General features: G+C 41.1%; 1 protein-coding gene across 1 annotated transcript in view; it reads left to right on the top strand.

The window, feature by feature from the left end:
- GLB1 (galactosidase beta 1) overlaps positions 1-24269 on the top strand; it is an 821644-nt gene that overhangs the window by 234983 nt on the left and 562392 nt on the right. Inside the window, exon 4 of the mRNA XM_053714505.1 lies at positions 18336-18396. Coding sequence (XP_053570480.1) covers positions 18336-18396 — 61 coding nt within the window. The remainder of the gene's footprint in view (positions 1-18335; positions 18397-24269) is intronic.

Raw genomic sequence — 24269 nt, 5'->3', positions numbered from 1 at the left:
AGTTCTCCCCAAGTGTCACAACCAGTAACGCCCGCACAAGCGAAGCCAAGTACTTCTAGTGCGTCTAATTCTTTCACCTTGCAAGATATGGCTTCAGTTATGAATACTACCCTCACAGAGGTTTTATCTAAGCTGCCTGGGTTGCAAGGGAAGCACAGTAGCTCTGGGTTAAGAACAAATGCTGAGCCTTCTTACGCTTTAGTAGCCGTATCCGATATTCCCTCACAATGTTCTGAAGTAGGGATGAGGGATTTGCTGTCTGAGGGAGAGATTTCTGATTCAGGAAAGATGTTCTCTCAGACAGATTCAGATATGACCTAATTCTTTATTACAGACGCCGCTTTTCATCTTGCTAAATTAGCGGCTATGAATTCAGGTTTTGCCATTTTAGCGTGTAGAGCGTTATGGCTTAAGTCCTGGTCAGCTGATGTGTCATCTAAATCTAAGCTTTTGTCCATCCCTTTCAAAGGTAAGACCCTATTTGGGCCTGCATTGAAAGAGATCATTTCATACATTACTGGAGGGACTTAGTGTTGGCCTTTCTAAGGTCTCACGGGTGGAAAGTAAACGTAAAAAAGAGTTCTCTTTCCCCCCTCACAAGAGTTTCATTTCTAGGGACTCTGATAGACTCGGTGGACATGAAAATATTTCTGACGGAGGTCAGGAAATCAAAGATTTTGTCCACCTGCCGAGCTCTTCATTCCATTCCTCGGCCATCAGTGGCTCAGTGTATGGAGGTAATCGGACTAATGGTAGCGGCAATGGACATAATTTTGTTTGCTCGCTTGCATCTCAGACCACTGCAACTATGCATGCTCAATCAGTGGAATGAGGATTATGTGGATTTATCTCCTCAGATAAATCTGGATCAAGAGACCAGAGACTCTTCTTTGGTGGTTGTCACAGGATCATCTGTCCCAGGGAATGTGTTTCCGCAGGCCAGAATGGGTTATAGTGACGACAGACGCCAGTCTTCTGGGCTGGAGTGCAGTTCTGGAATTAAGAGCGATATTCAATGCTCTCCAGGCATGGCCTCAGCTGGCTTCGGCCAGATTCATCAGGTTTCAGTCAGACAACATCACAACTTTGGCTTATATCAATCATCAGGGCGGAACAAAGAGTTCCTTAGCGATGACAGAGGTCTCAAGGATAATCCAATGGGCAGAGGCTCACTATTTCCATCTGTCAACGATCTATATCCCAGGTGTAGAGAACTGGGAGGCAGATTTTCTAAGTCGTCAGACTTTTCATCCGGGGGAGTGGGAACTCCATCCGGAGGTGTTTGCTCAGCTGGTTTGGCTATGGGGTACACCAGAGTTGGATCTGATGGCGTCTCGTCAGAACGCCAAACTTCCTCGTTACGGCTCCAGGTCAAGGGATCCTCAGGCAGTACTGATAGATGCTCTAGCAGTACCCTGGCCGTTCAACCTGGCTTATGTGTTTCCACCTTTCCCTCTCCTTCCACGTCTGATTGCCAGAATCAAACAGGAGAGAGCATCTGTGATTTTGATAGCGCCTGCGTGGCCACGCAGGACTTGGTATGCAGACCTGGTGGACATGTCATCCCTTCCACCATGGTCTCTGCCATTGAGACAGGACCTTCTGATTCTAGGTCCATTCAAGCATCCAAATCTAATTTCTCGGCAACTGACTGCTTGGAGATTGAACACTTGATTCTATCAAAGCGGGGTTTCTCTGAGTCAGTCATACATACCTTGATTCAGGCTCGAAAGCCTGTTACCAGGAAAATTTATCATAAGATATGGCGTAAATATCTCTTTTGGTGCGAATCCAAAGGCTTCTCCTGGAGTAAAATCAGGATTCCTAGGATTTTGTCTTTTCTCCAAGAGGGATTGGAGAAAGGATTATCAGCTAGTTCCCTAAAGGGACAGATATCTGCTCTGTCTATTTTGTTGCACAAGCGTCTGGCAGATGTTCCAGACGTTCGGGCTTTTTGTCAGGCTTTAGTTAGAATTAAGCCTGTGTTTAAATCTATTGCTCCGCCATGGAGTCTGAATTTAGTTCTTAGAGTTCTTCAGGGGGTTCCGTTTGAACCCATGCATTCCATAGATATTAAGCTTTTATCTTGGAAAGTTTTGTTCCTAGTTGCTATCTCTTCAGCTCGAAGAGTTTCTGAACTATCTGCAATACAATGTGACTCTCCTTATCTTGTGTTCCATGCTGATAAGGTGGTTTTGCGTACCAAGCCTGGGTTCCTACCTAAGGTTGTTACTAACAGGAATATCAATCAAGAAATTGTTGTTCCTTCTCTGTGTCCTAATCCTTCTTGTAAGAAGGAACGTCTGTTGCACAACTTGGACGTTGTTCGTGCTTTGAAATTTTATTTGCAGGCAACCAAAGATTTTCGTCAAACATCTTCTTTGTTTGTTGTCTATTCTGGAATGCGTAGGGGTCAAAAGGTTACGGCGACTTCTCTTTCCTTTTGTCTGAAAAGCATCATCCGTTTGGCTTATGAGACTGTTGGACAGCAGCCTCCTGAAAGGATTACAGCTCATTCTACTAGAGCGGTAGCTTACACATGGGCTTTTAAAAATGATGCTTCTGTTGAACAGATTTGTAAGGCTGCGACTTGGTCGTCGCTTCATACCTTTTCAAAACTTTATAAATTTGATACTTTTGCTTCTTCGGAGGCTATTTTTGGGAGAAGGGTTTTGCAAGCAGTGATGCCTTCCGTTTAGGTTCCTGTCTTGTCCCTCCCTTCATCTGTGTACTAAAGCTTTGGTATTGGTATCCCACAAGTTAGGATGAATCCGTGGACTCGGTACATCATGCAAAAGAAAACAAAATTTATGCTTACCTGATAAATTTCTTTCTTTTGCGATGTACCGAGTCCACGCCCCGCCCTGTCTATTCAAGACAGGCACAAATTCAAACAAGTAAGTGATCTTTAGCCCCCTTAGCGCAGCTACATCAGACTCTTAGATCCCTTATAGTTGAGCATGGGTCCACATTAAATCCCTGACTCCTTCCACTTATAGAAAAAACTAAAAAATTCCTCAGACTTATGGAAAACCAAAAGGTTCAAGAACGTCTGCGTTAAAGTAAACGCCTATTCTACTTCAAAGGGAACAAAACAGACATCTGATTCGCTAGGAGAAACCGTACTGCCCAGTCCCGGATTCCCTATTTGCATACTGGTGGGGCAACTCTCTCAAATCGTAAAGACATAGGAACTGAGTTTGCAAAATACTATGCTCAATTATATCATTTGCGCTCCTCACAACTCTAAGATACACCGGACACTGACTCTATTAAATCATTTCTCTCAAACCTTAATCTTCCGAGCTTATCGCGGGAGCAAATTGATAGTATTAACTCCCCTTTCACTTTGGAAGAAATTACCACAGTTATTTCAAAATTAAAATCACTTAAAGCTCCTGGCCCAGATGGCTATACAGATATATGCTATAAATCATTTGCAAATCAACTAGTCCCAATCCTACTTAGAGTGTTTAATAAAGCGGGGCAACATGGACATTCCCCAAGGAATTATTACAGGCCACAATAGGCAAATCTCCAGTTATGTGCGCCAATTTCAGGCCCATCTCCTTACTTAATATAGGCACAAAGTTATCTGTCAAGATACTAGCAAACCACCTTAAAACAATAATTCCACACTTAATAGACCCCCAGACCAAGTTGGATTCACACTGGGATGTGAAGGTCCAGATAACACCAGGAGGCTGCTCAGTATTTTCCTTGAGGCCAGTCGACTCGGCCTATCATTATCATTAGATGCAGATAAGGCTTTTGACTGGGTCGACTGGCTTTATTTGAAGGAGGCTCTGCTAAAATTTGTTTTCCCCCAAACATTTTGCTCTATGATTATGGCACTATATCCTCTCCTTCCGTGAAAGTATGTGGCATAGGCTTTTGCTCTTCTAGTTTTAAATTAACAAATGGTACCCGCCAGGGTTGCCCTCTTTCCCCGCTACTTTTTGCTCTCGCGATGGAGCCACTTTCAGAAAAGATTAGATCTTCCCCTGAAATTGAGGGAGTCCACATCTTAGAAAGTAGCACTGTTCACAGATGACTTCTCTACCAGCACTATTTACTGTACTTGACGAGTTTACCAGAATTAGCTATTATAAGTTGAATTTTACCAAAACCATTGCATATGCCTTAAACATCACAGATAGGGACCTTACAAGGTTAAGGCGTCAATTCCCCTTAACTTGGTTTACAGAAAAACTTCACCATCTTGGAGTGCATCTCTCACATGATATCCCCACGATCATCTCTAGCAATCTTTCCCCACTACTACAAAAGTTTAAGGATCTCATGAAACAGTGGGATTCCCCAAGTCTGTCAAGGTGGGGAAGAATAGCTGCAGTAAAAATGAATTTACTACTGAAGCTAACATATTTATTTCACGGTCTACCGATCCCTATCCCTAAACCTCTTTTAATACAGTTTCAGCGAATCTGTAATTCCTTAATATGGAGGGGGAAAATTCCAGAGTAGCGCAAAATTTCTATATAGCCCAATACTAACGGGAGGGGCAGCTATGCCCAATCTCACCAAATATCATGAAGACAAGCCCATATCTTAGCTTGGGGGGGGGGGCACTACATCCAATAGTAAATGGTCTTCAGTTGAACAGGCCTCAATCCTTCTGGATGTTACTCTATGCAATCTCACCTGGATACCAAAACATATGAGGAAAAATTATACATTCTGCTAGAATTCTCTGGTATATCTTCCTGCTTCTGCCTCCCTGGCTGCTGTTAAACGTCCCTTTTAATTTCTTCTAGAATTCTCTGGCAACCATTTCCTCTGTCTCCATTTTGTCTACTTGTAATCATCTTATCAGATACTCTGTATAACTTGCATCCTGCCATCCCCCTCTAATTTGCAAGTGTGTGTCTGGCTAGCTAGACTGCTTGTAACCAGCTGCATAGAATCGGTTCATTACACTCACTGCTACATACATACAGCAGCCCACAGGATCAGTTGAGCCTTGGCTCTCTGTTAGAAGAGGCAGAGTTACTCACTGGAATTAGAAACTGAAGGTGGAAACTGCAGTCCCAATAACAGGTACACTTACTAACTATACACCTGCACAATGCTCTATATGTCTTTTCTGCTCTTTCTGTATGCCCTTCTCCTAAAACTCACTGCATGTCCCTATAACAACAACCCCCACACTATCCTTATCTCTCCCTCCCTTCTCTCATCCCCTATGCTGTCCTCTCATGAACTACTCTGTCTCCTTAGAAAACACTTCCCCCTCTAACTCTCCTGAGTCTAATCCTACAAGTCTCACTCTCACCTTCTGTCACTATCACTGCTACTACTGCTTGCTGCTGGTGACATCTCTCCTAACAATGGCCCTGCAGCAATCACCACAATTTTACACTCTCGCTCAGTCTCCCACTGCAAAAACTCTAGGTCACGCAATACCAACAATCTCATCTCCATTAACACACAGCGCTTATCCCCTCTCTTTTCTTGTGCCCTCTGGAATGTTCGCTCTGTCTGTAACAAACTTACAACTGTTCACGACCTGTTTGTTTCCAACGCTTTCAACCCTTTAGCAATTACTGAAACCTGGCTAGCTTCCTCTGACACTGCTTCCATTGCTGCTCTCACACATGGTCTTCACTTTAGCCACACACCTAGGCCAGGTGAGAGACATAGTGGCAGTTTTGGCATCTTACTCTCCTGCTCCTATAAGTACCTATTTTCATTTCCATCTCTCTCCTTTTCTTCCTTTGAAGTCCACTGCATTCTCCTTTTCTCCCCCCTCTCTCTCTGAGTGGCAGTTATCTATCGCCCCCCCTGGACCAACCTCCCAATTCCTTGACACATTTTCTGCCTGGCTTCCTTACTTTCTCTCTACAAATACACCTACTCTAATTCTGGGGGACTTCAACATCCCCATTGACAACCCATCTGCCCCTGCTGCCTCTAAACGTCTCTCACTCACTAACTCCTTCGGCCTCTCACAATCCACCCTATTCCCTACCCATCGTGATGGACACACTATTGATCTGGTATTCCCCTATCTCTACTCTCTCTCTGATGTTGCCTGTCACCCATTTCCCATCTCAGACCACCATCTGCTCACCTTTAATCTTGATATACAGGCTAAACCTACTTCTCCCCCTCGCCCCTGCACCTGTAGAAATCTGCACACTGTGGACCCTCCCCAACACTCCAACCTTATTCAAATACACCTCCCCCACACTTCCACAATATCCTGCCCCCCTCTAACGCTACTCCATTTTCTAATTTTTCCATCACTGTTGGCGGTCACACTTGACTCAAATCTGTCCTTCATTCCCTACATCCAATTGCTCTCTTCATCCTGCCACAACCACCTACGTAATATCTCCCAAATTCATCAGTTTTTGAGCGCTAAAACTACTAAACAGCTAATCCACTCCCTTGTAATTTCCCGATTTGACTACTGTAATAACCTACTAAGTGGCCTCTGTCTCTCCCACCTCTCTCCCCTTCAATCCATCCTAAATGCATTTGCCAAGCTAATCCACCTCTCTCAACTCTCTATTTCTGCTGCACCTCTCTGTGAGTCCCTTCACTGGCTCCCCATTCACAGCAGAGTTAAATTCCAAATTCTCACCCTGACCGACAAAGCCCTCACCAATGCTACCCCACCCTACCTGTCTTCGCTCATCAACAAATATACTCCAGCCCGCCCCCTAAGATCCAACAATGACCTGCTCCTTGCGTCCTCTACCATCACCTCCTCTCATGCTAGACTACAGGACTTCTCTCGTGCAGCACCAACCCTCTGGAACGCACTTCCTTGAGCTGAGCTGTCAGACTTTCCCCTAACCTCTCCTCCTTTAAAAGTTCCCTAAAAAAACTTTTTGTTCAGGGAAGCTCATCACCCAACTCATTAACAAATTAACTTACCTAACAGTTGCCCTCATCTATCTCCTCACCAATATCATTCTCAGCTTTGCAGTCCCCACCTCCTGTTTCCCATCATCCTACCCATCTAGATTGTAAGTTCCCACGGGAATGGGGCCCTCAATTCCCCCTGTATTTGTCTGTAAAATTTTGTCTTTTATTGTATTGTTTCTCCGTTGTACTTTTATTCTTGTACCAATGGGCAGCGCTGCGGAATCTGTTGGCGTTTTATAAATAAAGAATAATAATAATACAGCCAAGAATTATATTGTTAGCTCAAATCTCAAATTTTGGGATACAATACGCTACTCACCCGGGGTTTCGCCTCACCCATCCCCAATTCACTAAATTTCCGGTTTATTATCAGCTCTCCCAGATTCCCAGACAGACTTGTTCTTTAATGAGACTTTAATATCCACAGTTGCTTTCCAAACTCGCTTTCCCCGTATGCCACTATTCCACTTTGAGTATTTTAGATTGAAAAGTTTCTTAAAATCTTGGGGGGGGGGTTCTGTGCACCACTAAGGCAAATGACTTATTGGGAAAAGAGATTGTCTTCAGGTACATGGGTTCCGAAGAGGTTTTCTCTCGCCTATATGGATATCCTACAACCACCCATTTTTTGTAAAAAGCCCTACATCAAACAGTGGGAACGATCCCTTAGATTCAGAGCTCTGGAAAATTCTTGGGCTAATGCAGTGTTAAACACTAGAAAGGCCATACACAGTGTCTCATACCAGGAATTATACTTTAAGATTTGCACCCATTGGCATCTGACCCCTCTTAGATTGTTTCAGATTTCCCATTTACATTCTCCAATGTGTTGGAGAGGATGTGAAAAAGTTGGGACCTCCACACACATGTGGTGGGAGTGCCCGAAAATCCAAAGGCTCTGGACTAAAGCTCTCCTGTATAGCAGAAGGTGTCAGCCGTATAGAATCAGTCCAGGATTAGACCCAACTGCTAGAGTGAAAATATAAATACACACTGAGAGAAAACCAGGACGTTACCCACTCAGGAAAGAAACACAAAACAGTTATATGCAGGAAAAAAAAAACTGTGTACTCAAAGATAATGCAGGGTCACGGAACAGTCTCTAGATGAGATGAGGGAGTACAAGGTACAGAAACTTAAAGCATGCAGAGGATGATTCGTTAGAATGGTCAGGCAAAGCAGAGGTCAGTATCACTTTAAAGCAGGCAGAGGATGATCCGTTAGAGTAATCAGGCAAATGTCCCTTTAAGCAGATTTAAGGATGAGGCAGCAGAGTGGTCAGCTAAAGCAATGGTAAATGTTCCTTTAAGCAGATTTAAGGATGAGGCAGCAGAGTGGTCAGGCAAAGCAATGGTCAGTATCACTTTCAAGCAGGCAGATATAGGGATGAAGCAAAAGAGTAATCAGGCAGGAAATGGTCAAAGTTCCTTTAGCCAGATTAAACGGTCAGTATAGGAGCCAGGAAACAAAATTCGACAAACGGGCACCAAAGAAAAGCCCCGCCGGGAATTTGAAGAGGCGTGTGACATCATCGAGGAGTGCCAGAGAGAGAGATCGCGTCACGTTACTAGGCAACGTGACATAGCAGAGGGAGAAGACAGTTCCGGGAGCTGTGGAGACACGGCGATGATCGGAATTGTGACAGAAGGTTTGGGGTTGAATGGGGTGAAAACCCAAGATGGGACTTTTCCATATATTTTCTAATAATCTTCCAACTTACATCCTTAACCTTTGTATTTATTTATTCATGGCAGTTAAATTAGCTATCACCAGGACTTGTCGTCACTCTAAGGGCCCTAGGTGGACCCAAGTCCTAAAATCATTTCACATATTGAAGTTATGGAAAGCCCTATATTTGCTGCCAACAATACAATTTATCTGCATTGTATGAGCTGGGAGCTCTGGAAACAGTCAGGAGAAGGAATTTAACCAAGCAATTGTGGAGTGAGGGGATAACACATATCAAAACCTGCCATAAACTTCCTCTATAACGGTATAATTAGAAAATGCTATCCTAATGGTTGGTAACTTCCAAAAAGATTACCAAACTGGCCCTTTTTATTGAGATAGCATAGATACCCTTACCTTAATTCCCACCCCCTCACCTTTTTTTCTTCTTTTTTTTTCTCTTCTCTCTCTCTTCTTCTTTCCTCTTCTTCTTTCAGGAATGATATATACTACAGTGATGTTAGTTTAGCCCAGTGTGTTCACATCCCACCCTGGTCATAGGGGTACTAGTATTCATTTTATTCTTTTCTCCAACATAGGTGTGTCCGGTCCACGGCGTCATCCTTACTTGTGGGATATTCTCTTCCCCAACAGGAAATGGCAAAGAGCCCAGCAAAGCTGGTCACATGATCCCTCCTAGGCTCCGCCTACCCCAGTCATTCTCTTTGCCGTTGTACAGGCAACATCTCCACGGAGATGGCTTAGAGTTTTTTAGTGTTTAACTGTAGTTTTTATTATTCAATCAAGAGTTTGTTATTTTAAAATAGTGCTGGTATGTACTATTTACTCTGAAACAGAAAAGAGATGAAGATTTCTGTTTGTATGAGGAAAATGATTTTAGCAACCGTTACTAAAATCCATGGCTGTTCCACACAGGACTGTTGAGAGGAATTAACTTCAGTTGGGGGAACAGTGAGCAGTCTTTTGCTGCTTGAGGTATGACACATTCTAACAAGACGATGTAATGCTGGAAGCTGTCATTTTCCCTATGGGATCCGGTAAGCCATTTTTATTCAGACAGTAAATAAGGGCTTCACAAGGGCTTATTAAGACTGTAGACATTTTCTGGGCTAAATCGATTCATATATTACACATATTTAGCCTTGAGGAATCATTTAATCTGGGTATTTTTGTTAAATAATATCGGCAGGCACTGTTTTAGACACCTTATTCTCTAGGGGCTTTCCCTAATCATAGGCAGAGCCTCATTTTCGCGCCGGTATTGCGCACTTGTTTTTGAGCAGCATGACATGCAGTCGCATGTGTGAGGAGCTCTGATACATAGAAAAGACTTTCTGAAGGCGTCATTTGGTATCGTATTCCCCTTTGGGCTTGGTTGGGTCTCAGCAAAGCAGATACCAGGGACTGTAAAGGGGTTAAAGTTAAAAACGGCTCCGGTTCCGTTATTTTAAGGGTTAAAGCTTCCAAATTTGGTGTGCAATACTTTTAAGGCTTTAAGACACTGTGGTGAAATTTTGGTGAATTTTGAACAATTCCTTCATACTTTTTCGCAATTGCAGTAATAAAGTGTGTTCAGTTTAAAATTTAAAGTGACAGTAACGGTTTTATTTTAAAACGTTTTTTGTACTTTGTTATCAAGTTTATGCCTGTTTAACATGTCTGAACTACCAGATAGACTGTGTTCTGAATGTGGGGAAGCCAAGGTTCCTTCTCATTTAAATAAATGTGATTTATGTGACACTGAAAATGATGCCCAAGATGATTCCTCAAGTGAGGGGAGTAAGCATGGTACTGCATCATTCCCTCCTTCGTCTACACGAGTCTTGCCCACTCAGGAGGCCCCTAGTACATCTAGCGCGCCAATACTCCTTACTATGCAACAATTAACGGCTGTAATGGATAATTCTATCAAAAACATTTTAGCCAAAATGCCCACTTATCAGCGTAAGCGCGACTGCTCTGTTTTAGATACTGAAGAGCATGAGGACGCTGATGATAATGGTTCTGAAATGCCCCTACACCAGTCTGAGGGGGCCAGGGAGGTTTTGTCTGAGGGAGACATTTCAGATTCAGGGAAAATTTCTCAACAAGCTGAACCCGATGTGATTACATTTAAATTTAAGTTGGAACATCTCCGCGCTCTGCTTAAGGAGGTATTATCCACTCTGGATGATTGTGAGAATTTGATCATCCCAGAGAAACTATGTAAAATGGACAAGTTCCTAGAGGTCCCGGGGCTCCCAGAAGCTTTTCCTATACCCAAGCGGGTGGCGGACATTGTAAATAAAGAATGGGAAAGGCCCGGTATACCTTTCGTCCCTCCCCCCATATTTAAAAAATTGTTTCCTATGGTCGACCCTAGAAAGGACTTATGGCAGACTGTCCCCAAGGTCGAGGGAGCGGTTTCTACTTTAAACAAACGCACCACTATACCCATAGAAGATAGTTGTGCTTTCAAAGATCCTATGGATAAAAAATTAGAAGGTTTGCTTAAAAAGATGTTTGTTCAGCAAGGTTACCTTCTACAACCAATTTCATGCATTGTCCCTGTCACTACAGCTGCGTGTTTCTGGTTCGATGAGCTAGTAAAGGCGATCGATAGTGATTCTCCTCCTTATGAGGAGATTATGGACAGAATCCGTGCTCTCAAATTGGCTAATTCTTTCACCCTAGACGCCACTTTGCAATTGGCTAGGTTAGCGGCGAAGAATTCTGGGTTTGCTATTGTGGCGCGTAGAGCGCTTTGGTTGAAATCTTGGTCAGCGGATGCGTCTTCCAAGAACAAACTCCTTAACATTCCTTTCAAGGGGAAAACGCTGTTTGGCCCTGACTTGAAAGAGATTATCTCTGATATCACTGGGGGTAAGGGCCACGCCCTTCCTCAGGATAGGTCTTTCAAGGCCAAAAATAAACCTAATTTTCGTCCCTTTCGTAGAAACGGACCAGCCCCAAGTGCTACGTCCTCTAAGCAAGAGGGTAATACTTCTCAAGCAAAGCCAGCCTGGAGACCAATGCAAGGCTGGAACAAGGGAAAGCAGACCAAGAAACCTGCCACTGCTACCAAGACAGCATGAAATGTTGGCCCCCGATCCGGGACCGGATCTGGTGGGGGGCAGACTCTCTCTCTTCGCTCAGGCTTGGGCAAGAGATGTTCTGGATCCTTGGGCACTAGAAATAGTCTCCCAAGGTTATCTTCTGGAATTCAAGGGGCTTCACCCAAGGGGGAGGTTCCACAGGTCTCAATTGTCTTCAGACCACATAAAGAGACAGGCATTCTTACATTGTGTAGAAGACCTGTTAAAAATGGGAGTGATTCATCCTGTTCCATTAGGAGAACAAGGGATGGGGTTCTACTCCAATCTGTTCATAGTTCCCAAAAAAGAGGGAACGTTCAGACCAATCTTAGATCTCAAGATCTTAAACAAGTTTCTCAAGGTTCCATCGTTCAAAATGGAAACCATTCGAACAATTCTTCCTTCCATCCAGGAAGGTCAATTCATGACCACGGTGGATTTAAAGGATGCGTATCTACATATTCCTATCCACAAGGAACATCATCGGTTCCTAAGGTTCGCATTCCTGGACAAGCATTACCAGTTCGTGGCGCTTCCTTTCGGATTAGCCACTGCTCCAAGGATTTTCACAAAGGTACTAGGGTCCCTTCTAGCGGTGCTAAGACCAAGGGGCATTGCAGTAGTACCTTACTTGGACGACATTCTGATTCAAGCGTCATCCCTTCCTCAAGCAAAGGCTCACACGGACATAGTCCTGGCCTTTCTCAGATCTCACGGATGGAAAGTGAACGTGGAAAAGAGTTCTCTATCTCCGTCGACGAGGGTTCCCTTCTTGGGAACAATAATAGACTCCTTAGAAATGAGGATTTTTCTGACAGAGGCCAGAAAAACAAAACTTCTAAACTCTTGTCAAACACTTCATTCCGTTCCTCTTCCTTCCATAGCGCAGTGCATGGAAGTAATAGGTTTGATGGTAGCGGCAATGGACATAGTTCCTTTTGCGCGCATTCATCTAAGACCATTACAACTGTGCATGCTCAGTCAGTGGAATGGGGACTATACAGACTTGTCTCCGAAGATACAAGTAAATCAGAGGACCAGAGACTCACTCCGTTGGTGGCTGTCCCTGGACAACCTGTCACAAGGGATGACCTTCCGCAGACCAGAGTGGGTCATTGTCACGACCGACGCCAGTCTGATGGGCTGGGGCGCGGTCTGGGGATCCCTGAAAGCTCAGGGTCTTTGGTCTCGGGAAGAATCTCTTCTACCGATAAATATTCTGGAACTGAGAGCGATATTCAATGCTCTCAAGGCTTGGCCTCAGCTAGCAAAGGCCAAGTTCATACGGTTTCGATCAGACAACATGACGACTGTTGCGTACATCAACCATCAGGGGGGAACAAGGAGTTCCCTGGCGATGGAAGAAGTGACCAAAATCATTCAATGGGCGGAGACTCACTCCTGCCACCTGTCTGCAATCCACATCCCAGGAGTGGAAAATTGGGAAGCGGATTTTCTGAGTCGTCAGACATTACATCCGGGGGAGTGGGAACTCCATCCGGAAATCTTTGCCCAAATTACTCAACTGTGGGGCATTCCAGACATGGATCTGATGGCCTCTCGGCAGAACTTCAAGGTTCCTTGCTACGGGTCCAGATCCAGGGATCCCAAGGCGACTCTAGTAGATGCACTAGTAGCACCTTGGACCTTCAAACTAGCTTATGTATTCCCGCCGTTTCCTCTCATCCCCAGGCTGGTAGCCAGGATCAATCAGGAGAGGGCGTCGGTGATCTTGATAGCTCCTGCGTTGCCACGCAGGACTTGGTATGCAGATCTGGTGAATATGTCATCGGCTCCACCATGGAAGCTACCTTTGAGACGAGACCTTCTTGTTCAAGGTCCGTTCGAACATCCGAATCTGGTCTCACTCCAGCTGACTGCTTGGAGATTGAACGCTTGATCTTATCAAAACGAGGGTTCTCAGATTCTGTTATTGATACTCTTGTTCAGGCCAGAAAGCCTGTAACTAGAAAAATTTACCACAAAATATGGAAAAAATATATCTGTTGGTGTGAATCTAAAGGATTCCCTTGGGACAAGGTAAAGATTCCTAAGATTCTATCCTTTCTTCAAGAAGGATTGGAGAAAGGATTATCTGCAAGTTCCTTGAAGGGACAGATTTCTGCCTTGTCGGTGTTACTTCACAAAAAACTGGCAGCTGTGCCAGATGTTCAAGCCTTTGTTCAGGCTCTGGTTAGAATCAAGCCTGTTTACAAACCTTTGACTCCTCCTTGGAGTCTCAACTTAGTTCTTTCAGTTCTTCAGGGGGTTCCGTTTGAACCCTTACATTCCGTTGATATTAAGTTATTATCTTGGAAAGTTTTGTTTTTGGTTGCAATTTCTTCTGCTAGAAGAGTTTCAGAATTATCTGCTCTGCAGTGTTCTCCTCCTTATCTGGTGTTCCATGCAGATAAGGTGGTTTTACGTACTAAACCTGGTTTTCTTCCAAAAGTTGTTTCTAACAAAAACATTAACCAGGAGATAGTCGTGCCTTCTTTGTGTCCGAAACCAGTTTCGAAGAAGGAACGTTTGTTGCACAATTTGGATGTTGTTCGCGCTCTAAAATTCTATTTAGATGCTACAAAGGATTTTAGACAAACATCTTCCTTGTTTGTTGTTTATTCTGGTAAAAGGAGAGGTCAAAAAGCAACTTCTACCTCTCTCTCTTTTTGGATTAAAAGCATCATCAGATTGGCTTACGAGACTGCCGGACGGCAGCCTCCTGAAAGAATCACAGCTCATTCCACTAGGGCTGTGGCTTCCACATGGGCCTTCAAGAACGAGGCTTCTGTTGATCAGATATGTAGGGCAGCGACTTGGTCTTCACTGCACACTTTTACCAAATTTTACAAGTTTGATACTTTTGCTTCTTCTGAGGCTATTTTTGGGAGAAAGGTTTTGCAAGCCGTGGTGCCTTCCATTTAGGTGACCTGATTTGCTCCCTCCCTTCATCCGTGTCCTAAAGCTTTGATATTGGTTCCCACAAGTAAGGATGACGCCGTGGACCGGACACACCTATGTTGGAGAAAACAGAATTTATGTTTACCTGATAAATTACTTTCTCCAACGGTGTGTCCGGTCCACGGCCCGCCCTGGTTTTTTAATCAGGTCTGATAATTTATTTTCTTTAACTACAGTCACCACGGTATCATATGGTTTCTCCTATGCAAATATTCCTCCTTAACGTCGGTCGAATGACTGGGGTAGGCGGAGCCTAGGAGGGATCATGTGACCAGCTTTGCTGGGCTCTTTGCCATTTCCTGTTGGGGAAGAGAATATCCCACAAGTAAGGATGACGCCGTGGACCGGACACACCGTTGGAGAAAGTAATTTATCAGGTAAACATAAATTCTGTTTTTGTTTTTCTTTATTTTCATTTTACACAGCTATTTATTTTTCCCATTACAAATTTTAACTTTCAATAAATAAGTTTATCTTATACCTACAAACACAATTACTTTACTTTCATTGGTATTCAGTATGTTTTGACGCAGATATGTGATTTGAAAAGAGTAATCGCACCCATGTGATATTGAGCAAATACTCAGTTATTTCTACTACTTATATTTTGGACTCATTCCATTGCAACATGGTTATTCCATATGTTAACTTATACCTTGTACCATGTATATACATTCATAGGTTGCTAAATTGTATATTTGCTACTCTTGTTATCAGCATTGTGGATTCTTATTATTGTATTATTGTAAAACTTTAATAAAAAAAATAAAAAAAAAAGTGAAAAAAAAAAAGGATTTTAGACAGACGGTCAAAAGGCTACAGCAGCGGCCTTGGCATCATGGCTGAAGCAGACTATTCGTAAGCCTTAGTTTGTTGCGGGAAAACCATCTAAAAAAGAGTAACTGCTCATTCTACTCGGTCTGTATCTATTACTTGGGCCTTCTAAAATGATGCCTCCTTGGTACAGATTTGCAAGGCTACAACTTGGTCTCTCCATATCTTTTCTAAACTTTATGATTTTGATATTTAAGTTTCTTCTGAAGCTGCTTTTGGCAGGAAAGTCCTTCAGGCTGCAGTGTCTTCCAAATATGAACTGTGCCATCATTTTGTCCTACTTGTCCTTAAAGGAACAGTCTACGCCAGAATTTTTATTGTTTAAAAAGATAGATAATGCCTTTTATTACAGATTCCCCAGTTTTGCATACCCAACACACAGTTATATTAATATACTTTGTACATCTGTGATTACCTTGTATCTAAGGCTCTGCAGACTGCCCCCATCATCTTACCAAAGAAAAGATAGAAAGATACATTTCTTTCTTTCGGGATGATGAGTCCATAGGACCCGCCCGAGGTTTTGTTATTCCAGGGACAGTTCTTATTTGCACCTCTTAACCCTGCTTTTTGTCTTTCCTACCTTTTCTGCCTCTCTCCTCTGCTCGGCTATACGTAAACTGAGTGGGGAGAGGAGGTGGGAGGGATTAAATCTCTTGTGAGGGTTCTATTGACACCTGTGGACTCTCATCATCTTATGAAAGAAAGAAATTTATCTGTAAGTAAAAATTCAGTTTTTTGTAAACTTGCCCCATAGAAGTGTCTATAGGAAGAAGTTAGCGCAGTCGAAATATCCAAAGTCCTAAAGTTTGCGTGCCTGATCTTTCACTCGCGTGCTAACTTTTTACTTTCAACTTAATATGAGCACTAACCTGCCCGCAGTAATATTTTCTTTGTGCGCAGTTAGCACGTGAGTGAAAAAATATTTAGCACTTTAGCACTAATCTGGCCCATGTTTGGAGAGTCAATATGTCAAAAGGGTTCTCTTTTTTTCTTCAGACAAGAGGTTTTTCTGGGAGAGATTTGTAGATTTTGTGACTATGCGTTATAAGGGTACCTGTGAATAGCATTAAATAAGATACATATGTATCAAATAAATGTTGATATTTTATGTCAGCTAATATCTCTTATGACATGAATTGAGTGGGATATGGCCACAACAGACCCCCCCCCCACTCAATATGCTAAATTACATTTGTTTAGATCAAAATCTATGTATAATAAAAGCAAAGCCCAGATAGGTAATGACCCCATGTGGAGATCACAGTCGCTCTGTCTGCAATTTCTCTTTGAAACTTAGCCTTTGAAGGTGAGGAAAATAGTAATCAACACTTACGTTGCAATCAAATGTTAGGTCACCTTGCCTCTGGGAAATTCTAAATACATATTATGAACACATGTCTATACTATAACTTTGAAATTTATTTTAAGTACAACTTTCACTTAAGGTATACCTCAGTATGGTATAAATGTGTAATTGCGGATCTTAGAAACAAAATGCCTAACAGTAATATGTTAGATAAATATTTGCTGAATTTAATAAGTAGCTATATAATCAATTTAAAATATTTAACTATGTCAGAATAACAACATTGTTTATTTTATTTCAGACCTGTGAGAAACCAGTGTTGTCCAATGAAGTATATCATATCTGTGTTTTCATGCATTCAAAACAATGTTATATCAGAATATGAATTGATATATTAATTAAAAATTTGATTTTTAAATGCATTTTAAAATTATACTAGAAGTATACTCATGTTTAGTCTCTATAGATACATGCTAACTTATATTAGATGGAACATATATGTGACCAGATATAGTTTATTAATACAAGAAATTATAGTATATTGAATAAACATTTTAAGGTGAGACTGCATTTCTGGTTGTCTGCTGCCCCCTAGTGGATTAAAACTGGTATGACAGCCAAACGAATTGACTATTTAAAACATATGCCAAACCAAATAAGCCAATAAGAGATGTTCATCTCCGAGGGCCAATCAATGCTCAGCTCCGTTAAGGGCGTATCAGACAAGCTCAAGTAAGAGTGTATTCAAATATTCACCAATGATTAGAATAAAAAAAGGTGGGACTTATCACATGATATAGTCTTTTGCACAGAGGGAAAAAAAAAAGGTTCGTGCTGCTGAGTTTTAACTCTGAGTTATCTTGCTGCCTTGGTTTACAGAAAGCAACATTGGCCCTAAACCTTTTATTCTCTAAATTGCAAATACCTTGCTTATTTATGAGGTGAACTGGACTCATCTGAAAAAGCTGAGACTCCAATTTGGTTTAACCTATAACGTATAAAGGGTTGTTTCATACTTTTATATTTAAATGAAAGGTATTCTATAGCTATAGTTTAATTGAAGCTGGTGATTTAAAAGGGCACTTTGTATTTTAAGTTCATGTTCATAATCCTGTATAGTTTAGGACTAGTCATATTGATGCTAAATAATCTTATTTGCTAGATAACGGTATTTTGTGATTCATATCTCTAAGTCAGGCTTAATATTGTGGAATCTCATATAAATTGGTTATGGTATTTAAATCTCTGATTGTGGTAAGTTAAGCAGAGTAAGTTTGTAATCCATATTGGGCATTGAATTAGAGTTATTGGCTAATTATAGAAGATTCTGGTATTTTATTGTGATATTTTTTATGTGATTCATTGTAAGGTCCATTTTAGAGATATATTTTTGATTTACTTTGTAAAGAATATTATAACAGCATAAGCGTGTATAGTTGATTCATAATCTATTCTAGTTTCTATATAAATATATTTCAATGTGTTTATAAATTTAACTAATCATATATATATATTTTTTTAGATTTGTTGTCAAGTTTACTATAAATAACTAACAACATGTTTTGTTCATATAGGGAGGCCTGCCTGCATGGCTGTTGGCAAAAACATCAATTGTTCTGCGGACTTCTGATCCAGGTATTGCAACTACAAAGACGTATTAATAAATGTTGCTGTGCAGTAGTGTAGCTCTAGATTGTTTGTTTTTGCAGTCTGTTTTAAATCCCATTTGTAAATCTCTAAGGGACATGTTTCAGATAGAAAAAAATTAGCTTTGCTCTCTTTGTTAAAAAGCATACCTAGGTAAGTTTGGGAGCAGCAATGCACTACTGGGAGCTTGCTGCTAATTGGTGATATATCTCTTGCTAGTTCCCAGTAGTAAAAGCAGATACTCTCTCAAAAGAGAGACAATACTGTTTGCGCTACTAGGTGTAGCTTAATCAGTGACTTATAGACAGATGGATATAATATCAATTAAAAAGATACATTTAATATAAGATTAAAATATAACACGTTACATACACACATTTTATGTATGAGGGATCCAGCATACAAATATAAAAACAAAAACAGCAAATAAGCACATATAAAATAAGCACAGATAAAAAAAATAAAAATAGAACATATAAAAGCACGCACAGTTTTCACAAATAGTGATCAAACATTAGAACGCTGCAAAGTGTAGTATCCAAAATGAATGGATTTCACAAATGGTTCAGAAACGAGGACGAGGTTCCACCAATGTAAAGTCCTAATACCAGTACTCCAACAAAAGAAAGACGCCAGGGATCGCTGGAATTTAAAGAAATTCCAATGACAAAAGAGACGAGCAAAAATGATAAGGTGTTATGTCTTACTTACACCGGAAAACATATTGGTTGGATTTCCACAGATGCCCTTGGCTCTAACTTTCTCCAACACCGTCCGTGTACCAGTCGTCTGCTCACTCCGTGTCTTAACTTTTTAAGACACAGAGTGAGCAGATTAGGTATTCTTTGTTTGGGCACCCCCTTTTTGTTTTTCTTCTGGCACCTTTACACCCTGATGTTTCTCATACTTTTCCTTGTTCCCTAAGCCAAATGACTGGGGGGGGGGGAGATAGGGGAAGTGGGAGGGATATTTAAGCCTTTGGCTGGGGTGTGTTTGCCTCCTCCTGGTGGCCAGGTGTTGTATTTCCCAACAGTAAGGAATGAAGTTGTAGACTCTCCCTGCCAGGAAAGAAAGGAATTTGTGGTAAGCATAAATTTTGTTTTTTCTTCATTCTCTTGCTCTCGTTATTTAAAAAGCAGGAATTTAAAGCTTAGGAGCCAGACCATTTTAGGTTCAGCACCCTGGATAGCACTTGGTTATTGGTGGCTACATTTAATGAAACAATGAGCAAGCATAACCCAGGTTCTGAACCAAAAATGGTCTGGCGCTTATGCTTTACACTCCTGCTTTTTAAATAAAGATAGTAAGAGAATGAAGAAATATTGATTATAGGAAGAAATTAGAAAGTTGCTTAAAATTGCATGCTCTATCTGAATCATTAACGAAAAAAAAATGGGTTTAGTGTGAGTTGTAACAAAAGATTTACTTTTACATCTCTGCAGCGTTTGGTATAGATATGCTAATGCTTACAAAAATGCAAAAAAAAAAGATTGCCTTACCCTACATAAATTATATATAAAGGTGAAAATGTGTTGAAAGAATAATTTCATTCATACTACTTTTATTTGGAAAATTAAAGACCAGCCAAATGGTACACAAGCTACGTTAAAATCACTTAAACTTAGGGTTCCATCCAAGAATAGCCTATTATTGTAATACAATGTATAACAGAAGAGTATATGTTTTATGTCAACAGCCAGAGTTGTAGTGTAAATACTGAAACAAATATTTCTTATGTTCTGATCTAAAGCTAAGCTCCTTCTATAGCGGGAGCTGACGTTATTTTTACTCTATCTGATATTCTATTAGAAAGTTGTAAATAAGCTATAAATTACATAAAACTGTTCTCTCATGAGAATGTGTTTCGCAAAACATGTTAGGGATGTGGCAGAGCTGATGTGAACTCTTAGTTCGTGTTTTTCAAGAATCTTATGTTTGTGGTTATGTTGCCGCCTCAATGATTTTAGTCTCTTTGATTATATAACATTTAACGGTGGAGTGGGCTATTGCTAAGCAATATTCGCTTTGAATTGTACATAAATGGTATTGTGAGTGCTAAAACTTTAGAGAGCACAAGCAGACATTAGCATATCTATACCAAATGCTTCAGGGATGTAAAAGTACATCTTTTGTTACAATTCAGCTTAAGTGATACTGTTTAATATACTATTGAGCTACAAGTCATTGTTGTTACATTTCAGCTTAAGTTTCATTGTAAAATGATTAACTGAACACATTTTTTTCTGGGCAAACAGCCAAAGTCATGCAACTGACAAGTGGATATTTATAAGTCATAAGTTAAAAAGACAGGTAAGCCCAACATTTACTTTCATGATTTGGATACAGGGGCGTATTAATGCATAGGCCAACAAGGCTAGTGCCTAGGGCGGCAGCTTTTTGGGGGCGGCACCTGGCCGATGCACTGAATATATGGCCATGGAGCAGGCTTTAAAAAAAATAAAATATTTTGACAGGGCAGCCCCAGGTTACGGTAATATTAGTAAAATGGAAGTTAGCAAGGGGGAGTCAGAGGGGGGCACTTGCCCTCTAGCACCAGCCTGAGGGTGCGCTTTCACACTCTAAGCCGATAGGGTGTTTAAAAAGATCACTCCTAACCAGCCCCTGCGCAGTGCGCTCCGAGTCTGCAGTGTTCTTGCTTCACATTCACAAGTTCAGTTAAACAGAGAGCTGCCAGGAGGTGACTCCGCCCCCTACAGGCATCCGGTTTCAATTAGGAAGCAGGAGATTCACAGAGAGCAGCATCGTGGGACATTTCTGCAGGACAAGTTAGTATCTTGAAGGGGGGGAGCCCTGTGTGCCTGCTTGCTGGGGGGGAAAAGAGAGAGTCCTGTGTACATGCCGGGGAGGGGGGACGGAAGTGCCCTATATGCAACTGATGGGAGAACGGGGGGGGGGGTTAGGCTGTGTTCCTGATTGTAAGTGGCCGGGGTAGTGTATCTGAGGGGAAGGTGGGCACTGCTGCGTGATGCATCTCAAGGAAGGGGGGAGTGGGGCAGTCACCCTTTACTTTCAGTTTTAACTATGTCGCTGTGCAGAGCAAAAGCACTTTTTTTTCCAGAATTGTGGATGCATCTCCCAACCTTCCTATTAATAGAACTGAGTCAGAGGGAGTAGTTGTTCCTAGCTATCAGTAGATTATTATGATTGTAAGAAACATCCATGTTATGCAAAAAAAATAAAAAATCTTGGAAAAGCTAGTTATTTAATATATTTGTATTTTTTATATTTATATAATATATTGTATACCATTTAGGACTGTATATGTTATTTGTTGTATATCAAATTGAATAATATAAAATATTTTACATACAGGTTTATAAAAAAAAAACAACAAAAAAACCTTCTGTGCTAAAAAACAAACATTTTTTTATGCTTGTGGAATCTTATCTCTGTCTGCCAATGAGCAACTGAGACATATATATATCAGTTGTGCACAAACATGTTAGTTCAATATCAGCTGAAACAGGTTTAATGACTTCTAAACTTTTTTTCATGGAATAACATTTTTAAACATGATGACTGACATGCAGTGTGTCTGAAGGTAAAGATGGTAGGGGGAGTGTGTGACATTGCATCTGAAAGAAATGATTGTGGAGAAGTGTGTCTGAAGCCAGGGAAGGATGGTGTGGGGATGTGCATCTGAGGGGGTGAGAGTGTTTGTCTTATGTGGGTGAGACTGTTAATCTGAATGACTGATGGGGGGTGAGAGTGTGAGTATATACTATATGGGCATCTGATGGGGAAGAGTGTGAGTCTGAGAGTCTGCAAGTAGGGGGAGGTAGTCTGAGTGTATGTGAGGGGGGAACCTGAGTGTGTGTTAGTGGGACCTGAGTGTATGTGAGTGGGGCATCTGAGTGTCTGTGAGGCTGCTTATGTGTGAGTGGAAGCGGGCTCTGAGTGTGTGTAAAATATAGTTACTGGAGTTGGAAACCACGTGGAGAGAAAGCAGGAACTAGCAGACCGCAGCGGTAAAGTGAAGTCTGTAGGAGCTGCTGGGGAAACACACAATGTCAGTAGAGTCTGACAGTGTGTGTATGAGTGAGACTGTCTCTCAGGGTAATTTACTATCAAACAGATTTTACACAAATTAATTGGAGCCCTATACTTTAACAAAAATCTTTATCAATTAGGCTGCAAATCAGGGGCATTCTAGTGAATAACCCTGTCTGTCTTTCTCACATACAGACACTCTCAGGTCTATTCACTAAAGGTAAAGGGTGATTTGCAGGAGAATTTCAAAATGTAGACCAAGATAGCTGATTTGGATAATGAGCTGAATTAGGGGATTTTTCCAGTTCGCTATTTTGTTCAAGATTTTGAAATTCTCCTGCAATTCACCCTTTAGTGAATAGACCTGTCTGTGTCTCTCACATACTCAGACTCTCAGGGATATACACTAAAGCACTAAAGATACCTTATGAGCTGAATTGGAGAATTTTTCTGGTTGGTCTATTTTGACCTAGATTTTTAAAGTGCAATTTACCTTTTAGTGAATAAAAAAAAAAAAAAATCTTAGGCAAGGGAACTACAATCTCTTCTATCTATCTATCTATCTATCTATCTATCTATCTATATATATATATATATATATATATATATATATATATATATATAAAAACAATAAGTAATCAGCGCTTGAAGAATATGATAAGTCTGTTTGTCTAGATATATAGTCACATCCGTTACCCAGAATATATATGTATATTAGACCAATACAGTTTATGTAGCCAACAGTCTCATGTGTATAAAGGTGGTTAGTCTATGGATATGTAAAGTTCCTTATGATCCACAGTACAGGTTCCCGTGTGCTTTGAATGTATGGCAGCCCGTTTGAAAGTAAAATTGATCCCCCGCTGGGTGAGGTTCCTCTTGTTTATCTGAAAAGTAGGTAACAAAACAGGCGCACAGGGCACACTTTGTGTAATAAGTTCAGGTATTGAAAATAAATAAAATGTGAAAGATCCACGCTCACCTGGTGTACCCTCACGATATGAGGTATTTGAAAAGCCTTTGTGTTAGTAAGGTCTTTCTCCTCTTAATCCTCTAATTCTCCACGATCCACAGATGTCTTGGACACTTCCCCTGTTAATAGGGAACTAACACATATGAGTTCATGCTGATAACCAGGCTCCAATGTCTGTGCTCAGGAAAGAGGTTCCCTTATTCACTGAAATTACATCAATATCTTGAAATCTCTGAGTGCTCTGGTCGTGTCCATCAACATCTAATGCTCAGGATATTCCTGTAAATTTAAGAGAATTTATTTCTGATTCCATTCAGAAGGCTTTGTCTGCCATTCCGCCTTCTAATAAACGTAAAAGGTCTTTTAAAACTTCTCATAGAGTTGATGAAATTTCAAATGACCGACAACATTCTGATTTATCTATCTCTGATGAGGATCTGTCTGATTCAGAGGATCCTGCTTCAGATATTGACACTGACAAATCCTCTTATTTATTTAAAATGGAGTATATTCGTTCTTTACTAAAAGAAGTGTTGATTGCATTAGATATGGAGGACACTAGTCCTCTTGATACTAAAACTAGTAAACGTTTAAATTCGGTTTATAAACCTCATGTTGTTATTCCAGAGGTTTTTCCAGTTCCTGATACTATTTCAGATATGATTTCTAAGGAATGGAATAGATTGGGTACTTCTTTTACTCCTTCTTCAAGGTTTAAAAAATTGTATCCTTTGCCTACTGATAGATTGGAGTTTTGGGAAAAGATCCCCAAAGTTGATAGGGTCATCTCTACTCTTGCTAAGCGTACTACTATTCCTACGGAAGATAGTACTTCTTTTAAAGATACTTTAGATAGGAAGCTTGAATCTTTTCTAAG

Source organism: Bombina bombina, chromosome 5 (assembly GCF_027579735.1).
Source record: "Bombina bombina isolate aBomBom1 chromosome 5, aBomBom1.pri, whole genome shotgun sequence".
NCBI lineage: Eukaryota > Metazoa > Chordata > Amphibia > Anura > Bombinatoridae > Bombina > Bombina bombina.
This window is presented reverse-complemented; position numbering and strand designations above follow the sequence as displayed.